The sequence below is a fragment of the Lissotriton helveticus genome, chromosome 8 (assembly GCF_964261635.1).
Source record: "Lissotriton helveticus chromosome 8, aLisHel1.1, whole genome shotgun sequence".
NCBI lineage: Eukaryota > Metazoa > Chordata > Amphibia > Caudata > Salamandridae > Lissotriton > Lissotriton helveticus.
In genome coordinates, this window is record NC_136069.1 from 986,645,183 (window position 1) to 986,670,049 (window position 24,867).

At 42.2% G+C, this 24,867-nt stretch overlaps 1 protein-coding gene across 8 annotated transcripts in view; it reads left to right on the plus strand.

Annotated features, from left to right (window-relative positions):
• Positions 1-24,867, plus strand: part of DMD (dystrophin) — a 6,826,337-nt gene that overhangs the window by 5,595,391 nt on the left and 1,206,079 nt on the right. For all 8 annotated transcript variants that reach the window (XM_078657819.1, XM_078657824.1, XM_078657821.1 and 5 more), the window contains one exon: positions 2,255-2,401. In XM_078657819.1, the coding sequence (XP_078513945.1) occupies positions 2,255-2,401 (147 nt within the window). The remainder of the gene's footprint in view (positions 1-2,254; positions 2,402-24,867) is intronic.

Below are 24,867 nucleotides of genomic sequence, written 5' to 3' on the forward strand. Positions count from 1 at the left end.
TGTGGTCGCTAAACAATCACAGTTTACCACCTACTTCAAGAAGGTGGAAGCCAGTCACAAACGGGAAGGTACCCCTTTCCCAAGAATAACTTTTAAGTGCTGGCAGTGGTCCCAAGGACCACGGACTACTCAAAAAATTAAACAGAAACGTTTAATTTGAATTTTTTTAATGCATCCCGTTTTCCTCTAAGGAACACGTACTGCATTTGAAAAATTAACCTGCTTTAATTAAAAAGCATTCACAGTCATGGTGGTCTGCAGACCCCAGAAGGCCACCATCTCTGTGAGTGTTTGCAACCTGCCTCATGAATCTTAATGAGCCAGGTTTCTTGCAACCCATTTGGGAATCGCAAACAGTGTCTTAGACACTGTTGTACATCAGGTTTGGTGGCTCGCAAATTGTGAGTCACTAAAAATCACAATTTGCGAGTCGCAAAACCTGCCAGTCATACATGTGGCCCTGCATCTCTTATAGGCACGAACATACATCAGACCTCAGTGACATGGAAAGTGTGCCAGCATCCCTCATACAAGATGGAATATTGAACCACCCTAGCCACAGTTTGGTAGCAAATGAAAGCCATAATTGAGCGCCAGGGAGCTCTTTGAGGTCCTCCCTGCTTCACTTTTGATAGCTTTGCTCCTGCTATACCTGTTACTCTTTTATGTGAGAGCAGGGGCCTCCCCGTTTTCCTCATTTTGTTAGCATCAACTGTTCTTCGCTAGACCTGTGCCCAGCCCACATAGTTGTATCTCTTGTAGGTGCATACATTGCCTTTGTTTATATGTCCTTCTCAGTGTTCCCACGTTTCTATTTCAGTTGCAAAATGCAATGTAGTCTGTTTTTATGGCCCAAGACTTGGCATCCTTTATTTCTGTGGTCGTTCTGTTTCGTTTTGTTTTTGTAGAGAACAAAATGATATTGCCTTCTCTGGCCTTCAATGCCTCGTCTTTGTGTCTATCTATCCATTGTAAAATTTGTTTTCCATCTATTGTTGCATGATGGTGGTGTCTCTTTACTTTCTGTCTGGTTCTAAATGTATTCCATCTCTTTGAAACCTTTCTGCGATAGCGGGGTAACATGTGACATGTTGTGCAGATGTGTTAAAGTTGATGTGTTCGTTCGGACACGTTCACAATGTTCTAAATGTTTGCTTGATGGGTTTATGCAGATGGTAATATGGTACGAATTGATTTAAGGAGAATATGTGCATCTAAAGGTATGGGTCAAGCAGTGAGGGAAATTAAACCGTTACAGAGGAGAAAGCAAGCACATATAAAACATTCAGAAACCGGGAGTTGAAGGAGGTAATCACGCTAGGGATTCAAGCGTAGATCTTTGGTGGGATGGTGGGGTCTGTGGAAGCGACTAAACATAAATGAAGGTTAGGACGTGGGGTCAAATTAGTTCCAATGGAAATATCGTTGATATCTTCAGTTTTGGATGTGGCAAAGGCTAGGGATGAAATACAGGTGTTGGAAGACAGGGCGGGTAGCATGAAATGCGAAAGAGAGTTTGGCAATTTAGGAGAATAGAGCTCGAGAGACAGGTTGGATATGGGAGGAGTGGGGAGGGATCTGTAAATAGAAACAGAAGAGAAACTAGACAAAGACATATGGTCATGCTGATGAAGAGTTGTGCCCTCTGGCACACACAAATGACAGTGTGCCATTTTAAAATGAAATATGCTGCCCCCAGTGCACAAACTCTTGTATAAACTGGGAGAACCATAGCATTGAAAGATGGAATGGCGGTATAAAGCCCAAAGAGGGGAGATACACTTTGATTTAGTTAATATTCATTCAAGATACCTGTGCAGTCGGGCACACATCCTCACATACCTAAAATATGCACCGTATTTTTGCAACATTTGTTCCTCGTATTTGTTTTTGAACAAGAGAAAAAGTCAAAGCCCCTGACAGCTGCAACAACATTGAGGTTTCACACCCAACATGGCTGCCACCACTCAATCCCAGTAGAAAAAAAAGTAACATGTCTCAATCAGCAGAAATCTTTTCCATATTTGCCCAACTGTAGAGTCATTTTGACTTCCATATTTGATTATTAGGCCCTTTAGAGGTGAAGAAGGTAGTAAACAGTGACTAACAAATGTTTTTTGGCATGCGTGCAAGCCCCTTTTTGCATTTGGTGATCACCCTCTCATCCATTCCCAATGAAGTTAAATGGCTGAGCATGAGCACATGGGAGAGGAGCCATTTTCACATACATGTTTTATTTCATTCCTCCACTTAGGCTTTCCGAGCTGAAATTGCACCAATAAAAGAGAATGTAGACCATGTCAATGATCTTGCTCACCAGTTCACAACCTCTGACATCCAGCTTTCTCCATACAATCTGAATTGCCTGGAAGACCTGAACACCAGGTGGAACCTTCTGCAGGTAAATGTGTTTGTGTGAATGCAGTGCTCTTTATTGAAAGCGCAAAGTCTCCCTAGCGATTTCCAACACTAACACAGAAAATGTTTCTGGCAATGTACACTAATGTGTCTCAAGTGCATCCGCTTCTTTCATCCTATTGCTTTAAATGTATCATCACAAAGTGGGATGGGACAAGGAGTATGACAATGCTTTTTGTGTTCACTCTATTAAAAATAACCTCCAAATCAACGGTTTTAAACTCTAGCCAAGTCTAGTTAACAAAGAGTTGACCAATGCAAGAGAGAATTCATTTTTTTTTCCACGTAGACTAAGGGTATTTTTTCTAAAATAATTCAATTATCAAACAAAGTATATGCCAATAAATCTACTTTTCACTTTCTCACCAAAAGCAGGGGCAAGTGTTGAGCTTTGTTCGGAGTTTTGAGCTTTAATGTTGCAGAGAGTTCTGGGGCCTCGTTACAAGCATTGATGCCTTCTGCAACCAGCAATTTCTGCTGTTTGCCCTGTGAGTTTGTTGTAATAGAGAAAGGGGTCTGTTCCAGTTGTGGAACCTGTGTCAGCTCTTTCAGTGCACACACATTCTGAATGAGGAAAACCAAGACTTGCATTCATTTACCACACAAAGGAGAGCATATGGTCTTGGCCTCGCTAATATTGACTTTCTGAAAAATATTTGGGTTACTTATCCACCAAAAGGCGGAGGAAAATAAACACCATCCAGAAGGTGATCTATGTTTTGTGCCACTCATTCTGGATGGATACTTTATGATTGGGCTTGGAGGGTGTTCAGGAAAGAGACAGCTTTCTTATGGGGTGCCCCTACAAATTTCTAACTGTAGAAGGGGGCCTACTTGTCTCTCCGGCAGAAGTGGGCGATCCCTGGTTGAAAGCTAGGCAACACACAGAGGGCTGGATCACAGTCTGATTCTGAATCAGTGAACTTCCCACCCACCAATGAAGGACTATCTTGAGGGCTTCAGTGAGATGAAGGCCGTCATCCATCTTCCTGTGCACCAGGATATGTGCACACGTTGAAAGGGCAGAGAATTGAACCACCGCTCTGTCAGGGAGCACACAGCCTTCTACTGTGTTGCCAGTGATCAGGCTGGGCAGCAGATTTGCAGTATTTGTTTGCAGCATGGATACAAGCCAACATAATCGGGGGACTACCATGTACCTGCTACTGATATGTCCACCTTGCAGATTTTCTCAAGGTGACCTTTGATAAGGCAATATTCGATGTATTTTGGCATCAAACAGAGATTTAGATTCAGCTGCTTTTGTTACAGGAAAGAACCAACATGGCACACAAATTGTAATTTCCTGGTATTTCATCGAGATCTAGCATATTGAGCTACTGAATGTGTAATATTCTTACTACTTAATCCAATATTTAACTTTACCTTTGATTTGTATTGCCTAAGATTGACTCGGTCAGCCTTCAAGCTCTTGTCAATTCAAAATCAGTTACATCCTCAGTATCATTTGATCTGATTCATGTGAAGTTCTAGAAGTTGCATCAAAGTCTATCGTGGAGCCATCTGCCCTTTCTGGTATTCCTTCCCTAAAACTATGTAATCACAAAGTGAATTTGGCTCCGAGACATGCATACAAGAGTGAATTCCACTGGCTGTAAATTAGATCGAAGAACAACATTCTAGTTTAGTAATGACAAAAAGGAAATATTTTCTCTCTTGAATACCATCCACACTCAGGCCCTCCTACCAGATCATTCCCTGCGCAGATTTTACAGGTATTACCTGTACTGAGACTCTTTGCAAGACTGTACTGAAGTTAACACCACTGCTGGCGCAAAGCCTCCCAGATAGACAAGCGCCTAGAACTGCATAGGTATATACAGCACTAAGGTGAAGGACATGGGGTAAACAGGGAAGCAAAATTGGGGAACGTCAAGGGTGGAAAAAAGGTTGTGATATCAATAATTGGTGAAAGGAAAGAAGTAGAGTGAGGAATGTTAGAGACTTGATATATGTATAATATAGTAACAATTAACTAATAGTATGTCACTCACTCCTCCAGGCCTGGTTGTGTGCTTGCAACCAGAGGACATTTCCAGATCAGCAGAGCTTCTAGTAGATTCCGTACTATAAGAGGGAAAAACAGGGACAAGGTAACCAGAAGGGAACTATCAACAGTGAACAGAAAGGGAAAGGCCCTGTGCAAACTATGTGGATAGAGATGACCCATCAGCATGCACTCTTGCCGGGCACTGTCTCTTCATTGCAGTTACCTAAAGGAGCACAAAAGAGGAAACTTTGACTTTTCCCTTAAATAGAGAAGTCAGCAAGGACCATCTTGATGTGCAGGGAAAACGTACACTGCCCTTGTTTCTGTAATGTGTCCTTCCACTAACCAAGATGGCTGATTTATTTGAGGGAGGCTGTAGCAACCTTCGCCCTGTTTGTGTGGTGTGCTCGGTTGCTACTCTGCCTAGGAGCACCTGATATGACAAGACATAGCCACCACCAAGCACCTTTCTTGTCAGTCGCGGCAACCGATTCCAAAATACAAAAAAAGGCAGAATCCCATGGACCCAGAGCCACTGTGGTAAATAAGGTGGTGACAGGCCAAATCTATATGGGAATTTAACATCAGTGAAGTTGGGATGTGGATAAGATGTCAGAAAGAGAGAATCTCTTTAGTAATTCAGTACATAAACCCTGATACCACAGGTAATCATTCTTTTGACTTTTGGAACACAGAATGGTGTGGTGCTTTTGCCCCAGACTGAGACTGCACGTTGTGGTGTCAGATGTATGCTGGTGCAAAATTACGATTCAGAAAAGGGGGTGGTGATGAACAGAGTGTCTGAATTAAGCAGACCACTCTTACCCAGTCCAAAGATCAGGGCTTGATCCATCACCGTTATTTAGCTCACTGCCCCATCCCAGCTCAGAACCTGGCTATATGCAAATTAGTCTGTCCCTGGCCCAGTGCATCATGGGAACAGGGCAGACCAAACTACCAAGCCAATTCTTCACCAGAAAGGAGACAAGCTTCCGGGGACCGGTTTCTGCCATTTCAGGCATCGTCGGCCCGGCTTGCTTGAATCCTGATGGAGCAGTGAGCAAGGGACTCATGTCTGAGTATACCCTGCCACACCTATAGTGGCCAAAAACGATTCAGAAAAGGGGGTGGTGATGAACAGAGTGTCTGAATTAAGCAGACCACTCTTACCCAGTCCAAAGATCAGGGCTTGATCCATCACCGTTATTTAGCTCACTGCCCCATCCCAGCTCAGAACCTGGCTATATGCAAATTAGTCTGTCCCTGGCCCAGTGCATCATGGGAACAGGGCAGACCAAACTACCAAGCCAATTCTTCACCAGAAAGGAGACAAGCTTCCGGGGACCGCTTTCTGCCATTTCAGGCGTCGTCGGCCCGGCTTGCTTGAATCCTGATGGAGCAGTGAGCAAGGGACTCATGTCTGAGTATACCCTGCCACACCTATAGTGGCCAAAAACGATTCAGAAAAGGGGGTGGTAATGAACAGAGTGTCTGAATTAAGCAGACCACTCTTACCCAGTCCAAAGATCAGGGCTTGATCCATCACCGTTATTTAGCTCACTGCCCCATCCCAGCTCAGAACCTGGCTATATGCAAATTAGTCTGTCCCTGGCCCAGTGCATCATGGGAACAGGGCAGACCAAACTACCAAGCCAATTCTTCACCAGAAAGGAGACAAGCTTCCGGGGACCGGTTTCTGCCATTTCAGGCGTCGTCGGCCCGGCTTGCTTGAATCCTGATGGAGCAGTGAGCAAGGGACTCATGTCTGAGTATACCCTGCCACACCTATAGTGGCCAAAAACGATTCAGAAAAGGGGGTGGTGATGAACAGAGTGTCTGAATTAAGCAGACCACTCTTACCCAGTCCAAAGATCAGGGCTTGATCCATCACCGTTATTTAGCTCACTGCCCCATCCCAGCTCAGAACCTGGCTATATGCAAATTAGTCTGTCCCTGGCCCAGTGCATCATGGGAACAGGACAGACCAACCTACCAAGCCAATTTTTCACCAGAAAGGAGACAAGCTTCCGGGGACCGGTTTCTGCCATTTCAGGCGTCGTCGGCCCGGCTTGCTTGAATCCTGATGGAGCAGTGAGCAAGGGACTCATGTCTGAGTATACCCTGCCACACCTATAGTGGCCAAAAATGATTCAGAAAAGGGGGTGGTGATGAACAGAGTGTCTGAATTAAGCAGACCACTCTTACCCAGTCCAAAGATCAGGGCTTGATCCATCACCGTTATTTAGCTCACTGCCCCATCCCAGCTCAGAACCTGGCTATATATGCAAATTAGTCTGTCCCTGGCCCAGTGCATCATGGGAACAGGGCAGACCAAACTACCAAGCCAATTCTTCACCAGAAAGGAGACAAGCTTCCGGGGACCGGTTTCTGCCATTTCAGGCGTCGTCGGCCCGGCTTGCTTGAATCCTGATGGAGCAGTGAGCAAGGGACTCATGTCTGAGTATACCCTGCCACACCTATAGTGGCCAAAAACGATTCAGAAAAGGGGGTGGTGATGAACAGAGTGTCTGAATTAAGCAGACCACTCTTACCCAGTCCAAAGATCAGGGCTTGATCCATCACCGTTATTTAGCTCACTGCCCCATCCCAGCTCAGAACCTGGCTATATGCAAATTAGTCTGTATAGGGATTAGACATTTTGAGGTAATTTCACAAAATTACTGGCCAGAACATCTGACCATCAGGTATTGAAGGTCTCATTTGATTAAAGAGCATGGTAAACATGAATATCTAAAGAAACACACATTAAATGATATCTAAAGACAAAGATATACATTAAGAAGCAGAAGAGCTTCATGGAGCAAAGCATTTAGGGCTAGATGTACAAAACCTTTTTGTGGTTGCAGAATTGAACAGTTTGCGGACGCAAAAAAAAGTCATGTCCAAATGTACAAAGCTGTAATTGCGATTCCATAACCTGTTACCGAATTGCAATTTGGGTTTGTGAATCAGTATTTGGAAGAGGCCTATTTAGGGCTTCCCTCCCAAATACCAATTCACATTGGTATGTACAAATGTCACAAAACATTCACACTTTACCACCAACTCAAACTAGGTGGTAACCCATTCACAAACGTGAAGTAGTCCCCAAGAGACCCCTTCTCCTTTGAGAATGGTTGAAAAAATATTTTTAAGAGCAGGCAGTGGTCCATGGGACCACTGCCTGCTCTTACAAAATGAAACTTAAACCTTTCGCATTTTTCCTTCTAAGTGCATCCCGCTTAACTTTAAGGAAAATGAGCTGTACTTAAAAAATGTGATTGGTTTAATTAAAAGCAATTAAAGGCAATCACAGATATGTTGGTTTGCTGTCCCAGGCAAGCCACCATCCCTGTGATGACAGCTAATCGTAGTGGGTCACAAATTGAGATCTACCGCATTAGCATTCAGGAGGTAGGTCTATTTGCAACCCACTACGATTCGTAATTTAAGGGCTAGGGGGCCGAATAACCCTTTTGTACATTAGGAATAGCTATTACCAAATAGCGAGTTGCAAAAAAATCACTATTTGGTCATCACTATTACTATTGTTTGTGCATCTGGCCCTTAGTTGTTACATGATTAGCTTCCCTGTCTTTAAAAATATTTCACTTTCAACTAAACATTGAAGGAATCCATCATGGTCAGATTGCCACACTCCAGGCCATGTCCATCCAACTATATAGATGCCAAGTGGAGTTGAATGATTTTAGCTGACAGCATTTACTCTTGCAATTACTGGAAACCCACGGATCATAGAGCAGAAAGTCATTAGGGAATATAATATGGGTCTCAGCTGCCCATGTTACAGTATGTGTGATTGAATATTCTTATTCTGGAAGATAAGTCACACTAGCAGTATGGTACAAAGTGATACTCGCACTCAGTGTAATATATTCATAATCGTGCCAATCCATATCATGCACCTTTTAACTTCTTGTTTACACAGTTCATATCTACTCGGTCATAAGGTGATGAAGTATATGATGCTTGCTGTTGTTCTTTTTGTAAATGCATGTTTGGACCAAAACATAATCGATTGTAATTTCCAAGCATGTCTCATATTTATCGAAGACACCATTTCCAGACAGAGCTCAAGCTTGCTAATATGCAGTGTTAGATTCCCAGGCAATAACTAGCAAAATGTTTCTGAAGCTCTGTATTCTCAGATGTATACACTTCAGACACTAATATAAATGTTTAACTTGCCACAAGTGCAACGAATTTCGTTGCGCGCACTGCATCCCCAAATGCAATGCAGTGCGCGCAACAAAATTTGTTTGATTTATTTAAATGTTTACTTACCTGCAAACCATCATTATCCATACATTACTAACCCCCACCCTGCCCCTCCCCCTCCTCACGTCACCGCCCCGGCAGGTACTCCCCTGCAGACCGCGGCTGATGTTGAGGGTCCCTGACTCGAACCCGGCTCCCGAGCTTCAAGGTTGTCCGCTGTAGCTGTTAGGCCACATCCTCTCATGTGTTCTTTTAATTGAATGCCTTCGGTGTCTATAAGGGATTTTGAAGTACGTAAAGTAGTATTCTTTTACATGCTGTACCATGAGTTTGTGAACTGGCCCCAGAACATCTAAAATGGAAATATCTAGTGAATATTCATATACATTTGGTCCAAGTAAAAAGGACTGTGCCCTCTTTGCACAATTTTACTTATAGGGATTAGACATTTTGAGGTAATTTCACAAAAATGACCTCAAAATAGGAACGTGTAAAATAGTACTCCTGTAGTACTGCTCACCTTACCAATACATGCTTTTGTGAATCAGCCCACAAGTATTTATTGTTTACCTCCATCAGGACAGATCAACTCTTCAAAAGTGTATGAAAGCCAAAGGCTGTGCATACTGTTGTACTCCCCTGCTTGAGTGCTTATATCACATTTACATCACATAGCGAAGTACTACACCTGCTCAGTTGCATTTTCTATGTGAAGATCAACCAGGGTTAATTAGTATTCCTGAGCAAGCAAATAGTCCTCTCTTGTGGTAGGAAATGGGGTATTTTGGTAAAGTTGATGACCCTGCCACCTGGAGATAAGGATTATAATCCTTGCTTTACTACTTGACTAAAAATAATTGCATAACTCCCTGTGCCTCACATTTTAAATATATATATTATTTTAAATATGATTAATTTAAAATCAAAATGTAGAGGATGTTGTCAACTCTCATAAACCCATGTCCTTATTCCATCTCTTGTTTATATAGTCTGATCTCATCCAGGCAACACATATATGAATATTCAAATGTATTACCCACAGTTTCGATACTCTATGGCTTTTTCCTTCTGGTGCAATGTGCTACTGTAAAAGAACTGGTGTGGCTTCTAGAAGGTTGCACCCTTATTTCAGAAAGGCTAAGTATGTATTGTGCTTGAAAGTAAGAGTGCTATTACATGGCCTTGGTTTGTCGATTCGATTCAAATAACTTTATTTCGGTTCCACAAAGGAATCATAAAAGTATACATCAAAAAATATTAAAAAACCACAATACATTTTACATACTTCTGATTTTCAATACATTAGAATCTTGGCATAAGGAACTGAAGCCTTGGTTTGTCATAATATTAATTTTACACTATCTGCCAAGTGATATCTCAAGAAATCTGGAACCAAATTCATTACTAGATGTTGGATTGTTGCCTTAAAATACAATTGAGATATTTTAAAATGTGCTAAATCTCACCCACCATTGAAATTTAAAATGAAAAGATACTCTTTCTGTACACACAAAAATAAGGGTCGAGTGGTACAACTCCTCAACACTCCTCCCTAACTATGAACCTAACACACACAACCAAGGGGATAAGAAGGTCAGACTTAAAAATATTGTCACCCTCTATGGGAACTCATAAATGGTTTTTAAAAGTGCCCTCACCCACTAATAGTGGCATGCTTCAACATAGGGTGTGCTACAACACCCCCTGCAGCCAATGCTAGGGGTGGAGCAAAGTTTATTTCTTTTAGTTACAAACAATCAAAAGGGATCCACAATGCAGTATCAAGTTCAAACTTGCTGCTACTTTCTATACTGGAGTAGACCTGCAAGCGGCGTAAGATATGGCACACCAGGATTGCACTCAGTCATTCTGGTGTGCTCCTCTTTTGATGTAGGTAGAAAGTCTCTGAAGGTTTTGAAAAAGTTCATCTGACTCAGCTCATTTTGTCATCTGAGCCTTTAAAGACAAGGCCTTGCATTGGGGCCTCTTCCAACGTTCAAAATGAATGAATATGCAATGATAAACATTTTTGCTGATGAAATAATTTCTTTTGCATCCCCCTAAATTTAAATTTCCATCATCAGCAACATTGATGCATTGAACGCAGTCATTAATCCACTGAAGCAAGCCATTGCTTGGACCGTTTCCAAGTTACTATATTCCACAAATATTTAACCCAGCTTTTCAAAAATGCTATAATTACTTTATTGTCAAACTCCAGGTGCACCCATCTATGCAAGAGCCCTCTTTCCTGGAATCTCTTTGGCTGGAAGGTGGGAACACAAATATAGTGAATGCCAATGAGTCTCTGAAGTGTTTTATTCTTGATCTTTCTGTCCATTGTCTTTTGTGCATGGAGGGCCACTCGACCTACCACCAGGCGTGCAACGCCCATACGGGCTCAAAGGGCTTCTGCCTCCCGTCATGTGTGTCAGCCTGGGCTGAGACAGCTTCCTGGGCACCCACACAGACAGTTTTTGAGCTCATCACAGCCGCACCTGAGTACTTCACAGGTCGTTAAAAGATCATTTACGTGTTAACGAGGCTTAGTTGTTTTTCCACCCCTTCAACTCCACTCTGCCTATTTTCGGAAGAATTAGCCCCCCTCAACCCCCCAAAATTGTTAGTACCCCCCCAGAGATTTGGCACTAGTTGCGCCTTTGCCTCCCACTGTCATCGACGGGCAACCTACACATTTTTCTTCTTCCCAAATACAAAAAAGTTGAGCCTTGCAGAAGAAAGGACATTTTCTTCAATGTTACCATAGTAAGAACAGAATAATTTTAACATCATCCTAGAGACTTATGCAGATTTCCGTCCTGTGAACTTTAATATTAATATAGGTTTTCTGCGTAGGACTGTAGTGAATCTGGACATACAACAGAGGAACGTTGGTGACCACGAGCACCGACTGGTTTTCAACTCCTCTGAGTTAACATTCAATTGTAGCTCAGTGATTTATCATCCGATGTGCAGAGGCGTGTGCTCCCTGGGAGACCATTACAAAGACTGACATGGAGCACACACTGGTGTAAGGGACATAGCTACATTGCCATTCACAAATAGGGGAGAGAATGGAAATTGCTTCTATAGACAGTTACAAATGTAGTTACCTCTCTACCGCTAGTTGACGATCTCAAGAGCTTGACAAGTGGCAAGACACCACTCTCTACTTCAAGCATCCTGGCAGGCTTGCCAATTGGGAAGTAGTGTAATCAGAGATTAACATCAATTATGTCAATCATGTACATCTTTACATAAAGCACTAAGCACACCTGCTTAAAGGTCACAATAAAAACAAATAGATGGTTCCAAAGGGGTTACAAATTCCAGACATCTTTATGGGATTTTTTAACAATGAACAGTCCTCCCATAAAACATTGGCCCATATGCCCGAATCAGGAGGCTTGTGGTCTTTTTCATTCATCTTTATCATCCGGTATTCAGGATGGGGAAAGCACTCACCTGTCTCTCGTCCACCATGACATTCTTTGGGTGACAGACTCAGGATCTGACTAGAGGTTTCTATGGAGTAAGACATAGGATGCCATTCCTCCTTTTTCAAGACATTCAAGCTCATACCATCAAACTGTCTGCTGTTGGAGAAAAGTTTGAAGATAATCTCTTTGGCTTACCTCTTTGAAATGCCAAACCATTATAGCTAGAACCCGGATTCGTAAATTGGTACTTGACTGCCGCATAATTGCAGTAGCCCTGGTTACAGTGAGCACTCCTTACAAAAAAAACTCGTGATTGTTTCTGTAGCAGTCACACGATTTTGCAGATTTCTTTATTCTAGAATAGAATCGACTTTTATTTTGAAAATAACTTTAGGACTGGGATGAAATCGTATGCCTTTTCTTTGAAAATAACGTCATGTTTCTAATGCACAGAAAATCTATTTTTATGGTCCTTTCATTGCCCATGAAGAGTAGATTGCTTTTATTGTATATATTTCATTCTGCTATTAAAATAGTTTCTTGGTACATTACCTTTAAATGGTTTCCTTAACAGTTTAGTGATCCCTGTATACATTTGTACTGCTTTAAAAAATCGCACCTGCTCAGTTAAACATAACATTATGATGCATAATATTCAATGCAGTCACTCACAAAATTCAAGAACCTCTGCTCATCTAGTGAGAATTCCTTTGGAAAATTGCCTTTGGGTGCAGATTAGTAAAAAAGAGGTCACAACATGAGCAATGGATAAGAAGTGTGGAAGCACAGCGTGGCGCTGAGCAGATGCCTGAATCGGTCCAGTGGATGCTATTGCGCTTGATTATTAACTCCGAACAGCTTTGATTACTTGCTTAAGGTTAATGTAACAATACAATGCACACTGTACAGCTATTTCTTGAAATGGAAGCACAGCAGCAAATTGGCCAAACATTGTATTTGACAGTCCCAGCCAATATTTCCTTCCTATTCATGGTGGTATTGCTATGTGGAACTGAGGGGCATATTACCAAGGGGGGGGCAATAGACAATTATCGACGATTTAGCGTCCGTTTTCGGCCGCTAAGCGGCGATAATTCTATCGCCCCATTAGCAAGCTGTCGCTAACTGATGTTAGCGACAGCTTTTAGGCGATAGCGAGCGGTTTGGGGCCCGCTTTGCATGTCAGCGATGTTTATCGCTAATGGCATGTAAAGTTGGCGTACCCAACCCATTAGCGACTGAAAGCAGTCGATAACGCCGCTATCGCCTATTAACAAGGCAGGCGTAGTGTTGGAAATATTCGCGCTAAGCGCGAATATCTCCAAAAACTAACGCCTGCTCAGACCAGTTCTCAGCCATGTTATCCAATGGGAGGTAGATAACATGGCTAAGAACATTTTGTCGCTAATGCGTGAACGTCACTATATTCTCAGCGATATTCACGCTACCGCCGGAAAAATTATCGCTTTGGAGATAAACCTTGCTAAGCAAGTTATCTCAGCGATAATTTCCGGCGATGCTTAGCGATAAAAAAATTGTTGCTAAGCCTAGTTAGCGATAAATATCGCTAATCGTTGGTAATATGCCCCTGAGTTTTACGTTTCGAATAAGATTTGCATCCGACAAGCTGCTGCATACAAAATGCAGAATTCAGGACTGACATTTGTCAAGATTGTGATGGAGATTGGAGATCGTTGGAAATAATTGTTAGAGAAAATGGCATTTATTACATATATTTTTCTGTTTCTTGTGTCTTTTTAATGCACGTGTTAAAATGTATATGTGTTCTGAAAGACCCACACCTTACAAATTTGGATCTAAAACAAAAATATTTTTTCAGTTAGCTAAAGGCCGGGATATTTAAAAGCCAGTGGCTCGGCTCTACTGGAATTTGCTAGACCGACCTTTCCTGCATGTCTTACTACAAACACCTCAATCCCTTGCTTCCTCTTGCAATCCATAGAAGGGATGGGTGAGTAGTTGTGTAGGGAGGGTAGAGTTACGGTAAAGATGGTACTGTCAACCTCTCACTTAGGGCATCCTTTACACACTTGTGTAAAAAGATTCAAAGTATTCTTCCACCTGCTTTTACGTCGCCTTCAATTGCCAGTTTAGTGTTCGGGCACCTTGGTTGAGGTGGACCGCTTTGTGTTACCACAGGCAACAAATTAGAGCTCAAAAGGCTCCAGAATAGGCACCGAAATTATCTGCACCTGTAATTACCCATTTTAGTACAAAATGATAAAATAGGAGCAAAGCATTGATGCCAATCACAGAGAAACATGTGCACAGTGGCTTTTTAGGGCCTAATCCTAAATGAGGCAACAGTTCTTTCAGTGCGAATCTCATTTTACAGATATTTTCCAAATATCAAACGAAAACTCTTGTCAAAGGCACAAATATACAATTAAAATGTAAACATCATTTTCCATTGTAGTTCAGTAGAAAAATGATCTTGATTGAAAGTGCTCTGGAATCACATTAATTATTTGCCTTTCATTTTCATTCAAATGTGTAGTAGAAAGAAAGGCTTTGGGAAAGAAATATCATGAAAAATTGCATTTAATTAAAATGCTTGCTTTGAAAAAGAATGACATTTATTTCACCACATTTTATGATTACTAAATAGGGAATGAAACAATTAGATTGTGGTATACTTGTGATTTACCTAAACAAAGTGCTCAACTCAAGTGGAGTGCTATATCAACATTTTGAGTAAATGCTGTGAGAGCGGGCGAAGAAGAACCTCTGTGTGACCCCTTTTTCATGTGGTGCACTTGCACTCTGCACCCCTCACCAACATGTAAAAAAGGGACAGGAGATTTTTTCATACTGTCACCCTGAAATGACAAGGTTTTTGTGGGGCCCCAGCAGCACTCATAATTTACCAGCCTCATGTGGATCATATTAGACAGATGTCTAAAAAAGCGAACAACACACAGCAGAGATTCCTTACAAATGGGCATCAACGTCCTTGTATCTGCACTTACCATTAAATATTAACACTCACAAATTACCAACAAATTAGATAGCATGTTACAAATATCCAAAAAGGTACAGGTGTACTACTTACATGGATATCAGCATCTTCAAAGTTGCACTTACTCATGCCATCACCACACCTCTCAATGAAACTGAACATGTGTCGACAGGAATCATCTACCCAACAAAATCTAGATAAGACCGTAGATATATATCATGGCCAAGCACCACAACTTAACCCCTTCAATGAGTTGATGCACATAAAAAATCACCGGGCAGGTAGAACAGCAATTGAAGGAGTACTATAAGTAATGGTGTAGATTGCAGCAAATACAGTACCCCACATATTGCATTCCTCAACAGTAGGAACATAGTGAGAATTCTAAATTTACCTTGGAGTCCTGTATGGGGATATGAGTAGTCTCCTTCCTACCAAGGGGAGGGCGTTGCATAGCTTACATTTAAACTCCATTTTAGCTCTTTGTTTTAAATTAGCATCATTTTATAATTGTGGTTTGTCAATGCTTTCCCCTAATTAGAGAATATGTCATGCATGTTTTTATTTCTGATAGACATTGTCCCCCTATAGTCTACATATTTGGTTCCAGGGATGCACAACTTGCTCGTAGGAGATGACTATTTCTCCCCAGACTAATTAAAGACACTGTTCTGCACCTCTGGAACAGTGTGATAAGCTTGCGACGTTATTGTTTAAACAGCATCCATGCTGCAATCAGCAGTGTTAATGCACTGAGGCCAGCCATACAGTACCGAGGTATGAGGGTTAGGTCCTTCCAATAGGCCGGCAGATGGGTACTCCCGACATGAGCTATTTAGAATAGGGAAAATGGTGATAGGCGTAACCTTAGTAACATTATGAACAGTTAACATGATTGAATTGTTTGTGTTTTTCACCATTCTAATAACGCTTATACCAATGATGTGTCTCACCGCTCTTATTTCCACAGTTGATGATTTATTTACAAAGATTAGAGCTTTTCAATAAACATTTGAAAATGCATTATCACATCTTTTCTTTGTTACACCTTGGGCATGCAGAAGTGACAAACGAAATGATTAGAACTGTTTCCAACAATTACTTGGGAATTTAAAGTCATGTTCAAGGTTACCAACAACATCTATAACTCTGTATGGTTGGAAGTTTAGATGTGGTACTGTGAGCTAGACAAACAAATCACCATTTACTGATTATATAAGAAGGCTCAGTCTCTGTTTTATGATGTTTTGATATTTTAAATACACAGTCCTACTACATAAGCAGAAACCATGTAACAGGAGAGATGTTGTTGAGGGATAAAATAAGGGATTTTATTCCGACAAGCCCTCATAGCTGATGTGGGGCGCCTTGAGAGCATGAACATTTTTGTGTAACTGGTGGGGAAATGAGGATTTTGAAGAGCCTTCCAGTTACATTTCTGATAGCCAAGATTGGATATGGAGTTTGAGGGTTCTGCCATCTAAGACAATGCATTTGTGGAGTTTAGTTTCAGGTCCATGCTTTACAGTGGAATCCTGAAACAGGGCCAGAGGCATGACATTTTAGATATTGGAGACAAACTGATATAGTTCTGAAAGTCGTAAGTGTATTGCTGGATGGTAATGTCAAGGCCTGAAAGCAGTACAAATAAAGGCTCTATGTACAGCTTAAATAGAATGGGCTTGAAAACCCCAGTGACTGACACAGATTTGGAGGTATAAAGAAACTGCCAATTGGATGAGTTGCTGTCAGCACGACAAGAAAGAAGAGCACCTACAACGACCGTGTAAGTCAGGGGTTCTCAATGTAGGGCCACGAGGGAGAGATGCATGGCATTTTTTCAGACTAACTCCTACCTACGTAAACCATTTCCACTTAAATCCATTGTATGTAAATTTATCTTATGCCATTATCCTGAATATTTGATTCAGATATGGCATTCGTTGTCCATGTTGGATACCCCTGGCCCACGCAATGCCCATGTGGGCTGTGAAGGTATTTAGAGAGATTCAATAATCAACAGCGGAATGATGTAGTCAGCTCCAGAAGCTCAAGCTGGCAAAATCTGCTCTGAAAGTACAGTGCATAATTGTCCACCTTAGAAAAGTTCAGTTAGCACCTGTCAAGCTAGATTGATGAATGTAAAGGGTTATAACAATTAGTGTGGGACTACAGTTGAAGTGCCAAAACCTTCTCCAGTGTGCTTTCTTTGAATGTGTACAAGGGTGTTAGAGTGAGAATTAGAGAGTCCTTCAGTGTATAAGTGAGGTTTTTTGACGAGGAAGCAGGTGTTACAAGTTTTCTGAAAGGTGGGAATTAGCCAGAAAAGAGGGGGTGATGTATAGAGATGGGGTACTCAGAAATTCTTTAAATTAGTGCATGTGATGCAGACATCAGAGCTTGAAAATGGGGAGCAGTGGTTGCTTCTCTCTGATTTTCATATCCACTGCCTGAAGCCCATGCTCTTATGTTCATTCTACTTTAGTTTACCTTTAAGAGGATGGTGCTAGTTTAAAGGAAGATCTACTCCTTAAAACCAACTGCTGTCTTTTCAGAAAAATCAGTTTTCCAAAAGATGTAAAAAATGTATATCTGTGGCTATATTTCTTAACCTCTTCGACGCTGATGACGGCTCCCGGCTGTCATGAGTCACGGTGGGTGTGTGCTGATGACGGCCGGGAGCCGTCATGACCACGCCCGCGATTGGAATGCTCAGCACTGCGGCGGAATTCGCGCCGCAGTGATGAGTTTAAGCACCCCGGAAGTGCAACTGACATTTACACCCTATTTTTGTTCCTCGTAGGCAATTTGGTATTATAGAAGAGGCTGCAGAACTTTGAGGTGCCTCTTCTGTAGTTTGCTCTGGGATACATTTTCTCCTGGTGACAGTCTCTCATTTGCATGAGAGTATGGCCCTGCACCCACACCATATTACAGATTCCATTGTAGGGGAATATGGGCCACTAGTAGGTGGACTGGCTGTGCGCCACACATAAAGTGGCGCATAATCAGTGCACCCCCTAAAGTCACCACTTGGAATAAGACACAGGGCAACCCAGTGCCTCCTCGTGTATCACCACTGGTCATTCTCGTCACATATTATACATAACTGTGGAGCAATAGCTGCCCCCTGTTGAAAATATGGCCTGGTCTGCTGACAGCTAAAGACAAAGGCAGGCTCCGCATTTCACTGATGCATTCTCAGAGAGCGGAAACAAACTATGGGAGTTCAAGATTGCGCTGGGAAGAATATATTTTACTTAACAATAAGGTACAGTGTCCCAGTCTGCAGCTGGCACATCTATTTTAAGAGTGTATCTCAGAGGCGTACAGTGAGCTCTTAAACCCTTCTACTAAATATATACGTGCTCTCAAAGTCTAGATAACCATGTAATATTTTTGGTATGTGTAGAAATTTCTAATACCACAGAACGTAAAGTAGAAACTGTATAAGCTTCGAGGTATCACAAACCTAGCCAGGGTACAGTGACAGAAGACTTTAGAAATCACACACAGTTTTTAGAATTTGATTAATGTAGGTCTCAGCAACCAGTGAAGCATTGCTAGTGATGGAGAGTTGGGTACCCACCTTGTCTGTACCAAGGAGCTGGTGGACAGCTGTGCCTGGTGTCTGGAAATAAGATTATTAAAGAGAACAACCACAAGGACGCTATTATGATCACTGCACTGTGCTGCAAATGCATACGCCATAGTACGAAAGCCTTAATTGTTCCCCCAGAATGCACATTAATACAAATTGTCAAGTCAATATCGCCCTACAAGGAGCAGGTGTGGCCCATCTGTACTTGCACCATGATGCAGAACCATTATATATGGTTAATTCCAACGACTTGCGTTCATAAATCATTATAATTCTTGCCTTAAAGAAATATTGGAAAAAAGATATTTAGGGCAAATGTACTCGTGGCTTTAATTTAATTGCCTCTCGGTAGACTATTTTATAAATTGGATAATTGCTTCTCCAACCATATCTGTTTGAAAAAGGAGCATTGCTTCCAAACCGTAACTGTTTTAGAGTGGTTCATCAGTTCTCCAACCATAACTGTTTTACAAGGGAAGATTGCTGCTCCAACCTATATTGTGTTATCGCTTTTGCAATCATAACTGGTTAAGAATGAAGCATTGCTTCTCTCCCCAAACATTGTACGCAAAAGTGTAAATGGAGAGGATGAAAAAGAAGGCAAGGCTCCTGCTTGTCAAGTGCTGAGTACTGGGCAAAAGAGTATGGGTGTGTAAGAAAAATTGACATTTGTGTGTGAGAATGGTGAAAATATTGAAATATTTTATTTATTTCGCCATTTCTAGAGCACATTTTGTAAACCAGATCAGTTTATAAAAAGGCATTAGAGAGAAATTGATTGCGGTCTTACCTAGCTTGATCAGGGCGTTGGCAAGATTTAGCATAGCTTTCCTTTTGATTATCATTCCATCTAACATGGCAAAATCTTGAGGTGCCAAACGTGCCATACTGCTGTCTACCTACTTATCAGAGATTTATGAAAGCTACATTGTTTTCAATGGCGTTTTTCTTCAGCACATCAGTGCTACTGATATGAGAGAGTGCTATTGAGTGCAGCTAACGAGTGATGGACAGGTTTATAAATCTCTAAGTCACTGGCTTCAAAACACTGACACTGGAAGGCAAGTAGCTTGCCTGAAACTGCAGCTGATGAAGGTTGAGAAGATTATCTTGTCCACTTGCTTTCTTACCTGCTACCCAAGACGTCTCTGTAACATTCCAGCTGTTTCACAATTCAGGCCAAGGTATTGTGCAAAGAGTCGTTTCTTAAATGTCACAAAGCAAAGTCAGCCTCTCATTTGTGCAACAGTAAACACATTTTAATCCCCCAAAACCTCGGCATGGGTGAGAGTTGTTGGTTCTGAAAGTCAAAAATGATGGAGTACAGTAGGAATTATTGAGATCATAACAGTTGCAGGCGCAGGGCAGGGGCAGACATTCCCTGTGAGTGTGGAAGGTTTTCCTAACGATCTTGTATATTCTAGATTGCCATGTCTTCCCCATCCAGGCACACCAATTTAGGCCTAACTCCTCTTTGCCTTGCCTAGTTAAAATCACGGAATCAATTCTCAAAAGCTCGTTCCAATATTGTATCATGACAAAAACTTGTATATTGTCATTTTCAGTACGGGTCTTTCTCGCTGAGAGCGACATAAATGGCAACTTTGGATTTCAGGGAGCAGTTTATGCAGCTGCACGACAAGTAAAACTTGGTGGCTTTGATTTCAGTGGATCTATCTGCGGCATGTGATATTGCGGATCTCTGGCTGTCTTGCAAGAGATTGACTCTGGAACTGGGGTACAGGCAAATCACCGCACTGGATCCATTCTCTTATAACGGAATGGATCCAGTGTGTTCAGTTGTGCCTCATCTCTTAAACGCCATTGCTCAACATTTATATAATGCCTCTTACCCATTTGATTGTGGTGTACATGCTGCAGTTTCATCTGTAGATGGATGGAACCCAGATCTTAGCAGGTCTCCATGATGAATGTACCCATGTCAGTGCTGTGACTGCCTGCTTGTGGGAAATGAAACATCGGAAAATGCATGTCAATCTCTCATCTCTAGATTTCGTTTGACTATACAACTTAGGGATCTTCCGCTCTCGGTGCTGTTTGTTAGAAATGTAGGAATTATAATTCTTTTATGTCTCTCCCTTGTTTCACAGGGAGCCTTTACAACTACAGCAACTAGCTTTCAGCTGTATCGTCTGTCGTAGATCTGTACCACCTTCGAGTGTCTCCCATCTCTCTCTATTTATACATGCATTGTTTTTATAGCGTTAGACACTGTTTAGCGATGTTCCAAATGTGTCCCAATATAATTGAAATAACTATAATGAGGACAAAACTGATATCTTGACATTGTCTTTGGTCTCATGGTCAGCCCGCACAACATTGAGATAACCTTGACTGGCTTCTAGTGAAGGATCTGAATTATTCCAAAATGCTGTGTATTATCTGAAATTCAACAGAAATCTCTAGTCCTCACTATCAGAAGAACTGTGTTCAATTTCAGAAGAACAGAAGAGAGCTGCACTCCACAATGACCTCAAACTCAGGGCAGAGGGCATATATCCAGGGTGCAGGGTGGATATCTGCTAAATTCAATGGAGGGGTGGTTATTGTTTCCCGAGATAAGATCTGAGATACACTACCCTCTAACCTCACTATATCACTGCCTTTCATTGTTTTAAGTCCACGCTGAAAGAAGGCTTTATTTGTTTAACTATCTGATTTACTGATTAGTTAATGTACTTTGCCTGTAATTCAATCACGTCTAAGTTAAGTTTACAATGTTGTATGTGTACCTTTAAGCTCAAACTGTTTTGCCATTGTGCACGTTTAAAGAAATAGAGGTTCATTTCTTAACAGCAGGTGCGTGCTTCTTATGCATGCTTTAAGAAAGTAGTAGGTAGCGCCCTCGAGTGTGCAGTATCAATACAAATGTCTTCGCAAGTGTACCTGGCTTGTTGCTAGCATTTTTTATGGTTATCCTTTCATTTCGTCCTAGGATCCTGATAATGAACATTGCTGGTAACTGCAAGCTCTTAATGATCAATAGATTTCTTCCAGGTTAGCAAGTAGAAGCTGAGTTTTTGAGAAATAATTTGAGCAAACACAAAGGAACCTGACCGGAGATTGAAAGGGCCTGCTCTTGGAAGTGTAGTGGTAGACACTGCAAGTACGGGCCAATGCAACCACATCTCAGCAACAAGAGAATTTGTTTGAAGTCTCTTTTTGCTAGAGTATACTGGTCCAGCGGAAAAGGCATCACTTTATCTTTACAGAGTGCCACCCTCTCTAATGGGGCATGGTTCTCCTACCCATCTCTCTTCTTCCTATCTACGTCATCAATTTTCTCTTGCTCACGTACTGAACAAGGAGAATTTTAGATACTGACTACATTCTTTTTTTTCCATTCCAAAAGACTTTATTTCGCTCATCGTGGACCATAAAAGTGCATACACATAAAATGTACACACCTAAAAACATGTGCTATAAAACGGACCCCTTAAATATCTATACAAATTAGTAGTTTAACAGTGTTAAAGTGCATCACAGGGTTCCCAAGGTGGTAGATCCGGCCAATTCATATCTGTAACCCGTCCTTATCCAGCTACATGTTTATTTCCCCTATGTAGGTGCCACCTGGGACATAAGCAGCTGCACACGCAGTTTTATCAATAGTTAAAACTCATTTCACCAGCGGACTTGATGTTAACACATTAAAAGGAGTAAACATTTGAGTAAAACAATTTAAAAAATGCACACAATACTGGCTTTTAAGGCCGTGGTGGTGAGTTTAGAAAAAAACAGCGAAAATACAGCCAAGACAATGGGCATATGAGTGTCATACTTTAGGACTCTAAATGCCTCCTCACAATGCACAAACCCTAAATTCAGGCACAGTTGGATAAGCCAGCACTGTCAAGCTGATTTGTAGCCAGGGCAGAAGAAAAAAAAAGCATGGAGTTCTGACTCTTCCTCACAGTTACAGACAGGGCACCCTCGAGGTGTAATTTTAGACCATTGGCTAGAAAAAGCATGGAGCGGCAAGGTCCCAAATTTAAACTGGATGTATAATTTCCTTGCCAAGGTTGGTTGGATGTCTTTCTAATTGTGACAGATCTGGAACCTGCTGAATGGGTATCTGAATGTCAGGGTTGCGGAATACCAAAGTTGCCTTGCCTTGATTCCACCTCATGCCTCTTTCTACCTGCACTCTATAATCCCTGTCTCTTTATCTCAACCTTGCAGGCTCTTTTTCATCCCTGTCTCCCTTTGTCCAATTTGCCTATCTTTTTCTTTTCCTTCTTTCTCTTTCTTCTATTCCTTTTTTTCTCTGCAGCTTTGGGACCTAGTCTGATAGTAAAAAACAAGCATTTACAATGCAATAGTCTCGGCATTGTTAAAGTTAGAGCTATTGGCATTGCTCATGACATTATTTTTATTTATGTTTTTGTTTTTAAAACATAAATAAATGGCATTGTCATTTACAATCCCAATAGCTTAATCGCTCGCAAATGCGAGACCTATTGCTTTTGCAGCCACACAGAGCCACACACACAAAGCCACCCACACATACCGAGCCACCCACACAGTCATACACACAGAGCCACCCACGCACACAGAGCCACCTACACACACACAGAGCCACCTACACACACACAGAGCCACCCACACACACACAGAGCCACCCACACACACACAGAGCCACCCACACATAGAGCCACCAACAAAAAAGCTAGCCACACAGACAGAGCCACACAGACAGAGCCCAACACAGACAGAGCCACACGGACAGAGCCCCAACACAGACAGAGCCCCAACACACAGAGCCCCAACACACAGAGCCCCAACACACAGAGCCCCAACACACAGAGCCACACACACATAGACAGAGCCACATACACACAGAGCCACACACAGAGCCACACACAGAGCCACACACACAAGGCAAGAAAAGCGGCACAATCAGGGACAGAAGGCAAGAAAAACAGCACAATCAGGGGAACAGAGGCAAGAAAAACAGCACAATCAGGGGGCAGAAGGCAAGAAAAGCGGCATAATCAGGGGGCAGAAGGCAAGAAAAAGGCACAATCAGGGGAACAGAGGCAAGAAAAACGGCACAATCAGGGGGCAGAAGGCAAGAAAAGCAGCACAATCAGGGGGCAGAAGGAAAGAAAAGACTGGTGTCTGATTAAAATGTATACATACAAAATTAATGTCAAACTGTGAAGACGTTATGTACTTTTAAGATAGAAACAAATGCAATACAGTTAAGCACTCACCGGAAGGCGGAATGATGCACAAAACAACCAACTGCATGAGGTATAAAAATAGCACTTCACTGGGTGAAGCCAAAGCCAAAGCCAATCTATCTAAATAGTACGTAATTGTTTACAATCTGTTGCCGACAGTTGCGCTGTGCACCCACCATTCGACAACGAAAGACAAATGAAAAATATAAAGACGTGGACTGGCAAAAATGTGGGAAGCTGGCAAGTGCTGTGCACTTAAGATCACATGATCTGTAAGAGGTGCCCCAAGCGTATTCTCAGTCAAGCAAACGCTTCTCCTAAAAAACAAAACACACTGGCAGCTCCATCAAAAACAAAATCAGGCAGGGCCGCAAGGGAGAAGCAGTTGTATGCAAGACATGCTGATTATCCAACAGAGGCAGGCATGCATAATCAGCATTCAGGCAACAACTGGCATGGCAGGATCTGCCTGGAGATAAACACCGAACCACCTCTTTGGCAACCCCCACAACATCCATGTGTATGTGGAAGGCTCTGCAAAAACTCTACATACGCCATGATCCCTCGGGGGTAAGGCAGGGACTTTAACTAATTATCTGCTTCCCTGGCGGAAAACAATGAGCTGCGCATACGGGAGGGGTGCCCCCCTGCTCACAGCTGAATGTTAAAGTTCAATTGCGTTTAACAAAATGGGCACCCTTGTGACTGACAACAAACCTCAGAGGCGGTACGGGCAGACCAGAGTCAGGTGGGAGACCCAGAAAAAAAAGCCAGGGGCTGTCTTTTTTTCACTCCACTCACCCCTTCCCCACTAGCCAGCCACTCGCCTTCGAGAGGCGACCATTGCAGCGTTCCCACACCAGGCCACCTCACTCACCAGCGGCCGCTCGCTCCTCGGAGGAAAGGACGGCTGCTTCTGTCAGCAGCCCCGTCAGGCGGTGATGGCCTCTGCTTCGGTCTCCCGGTGTCTC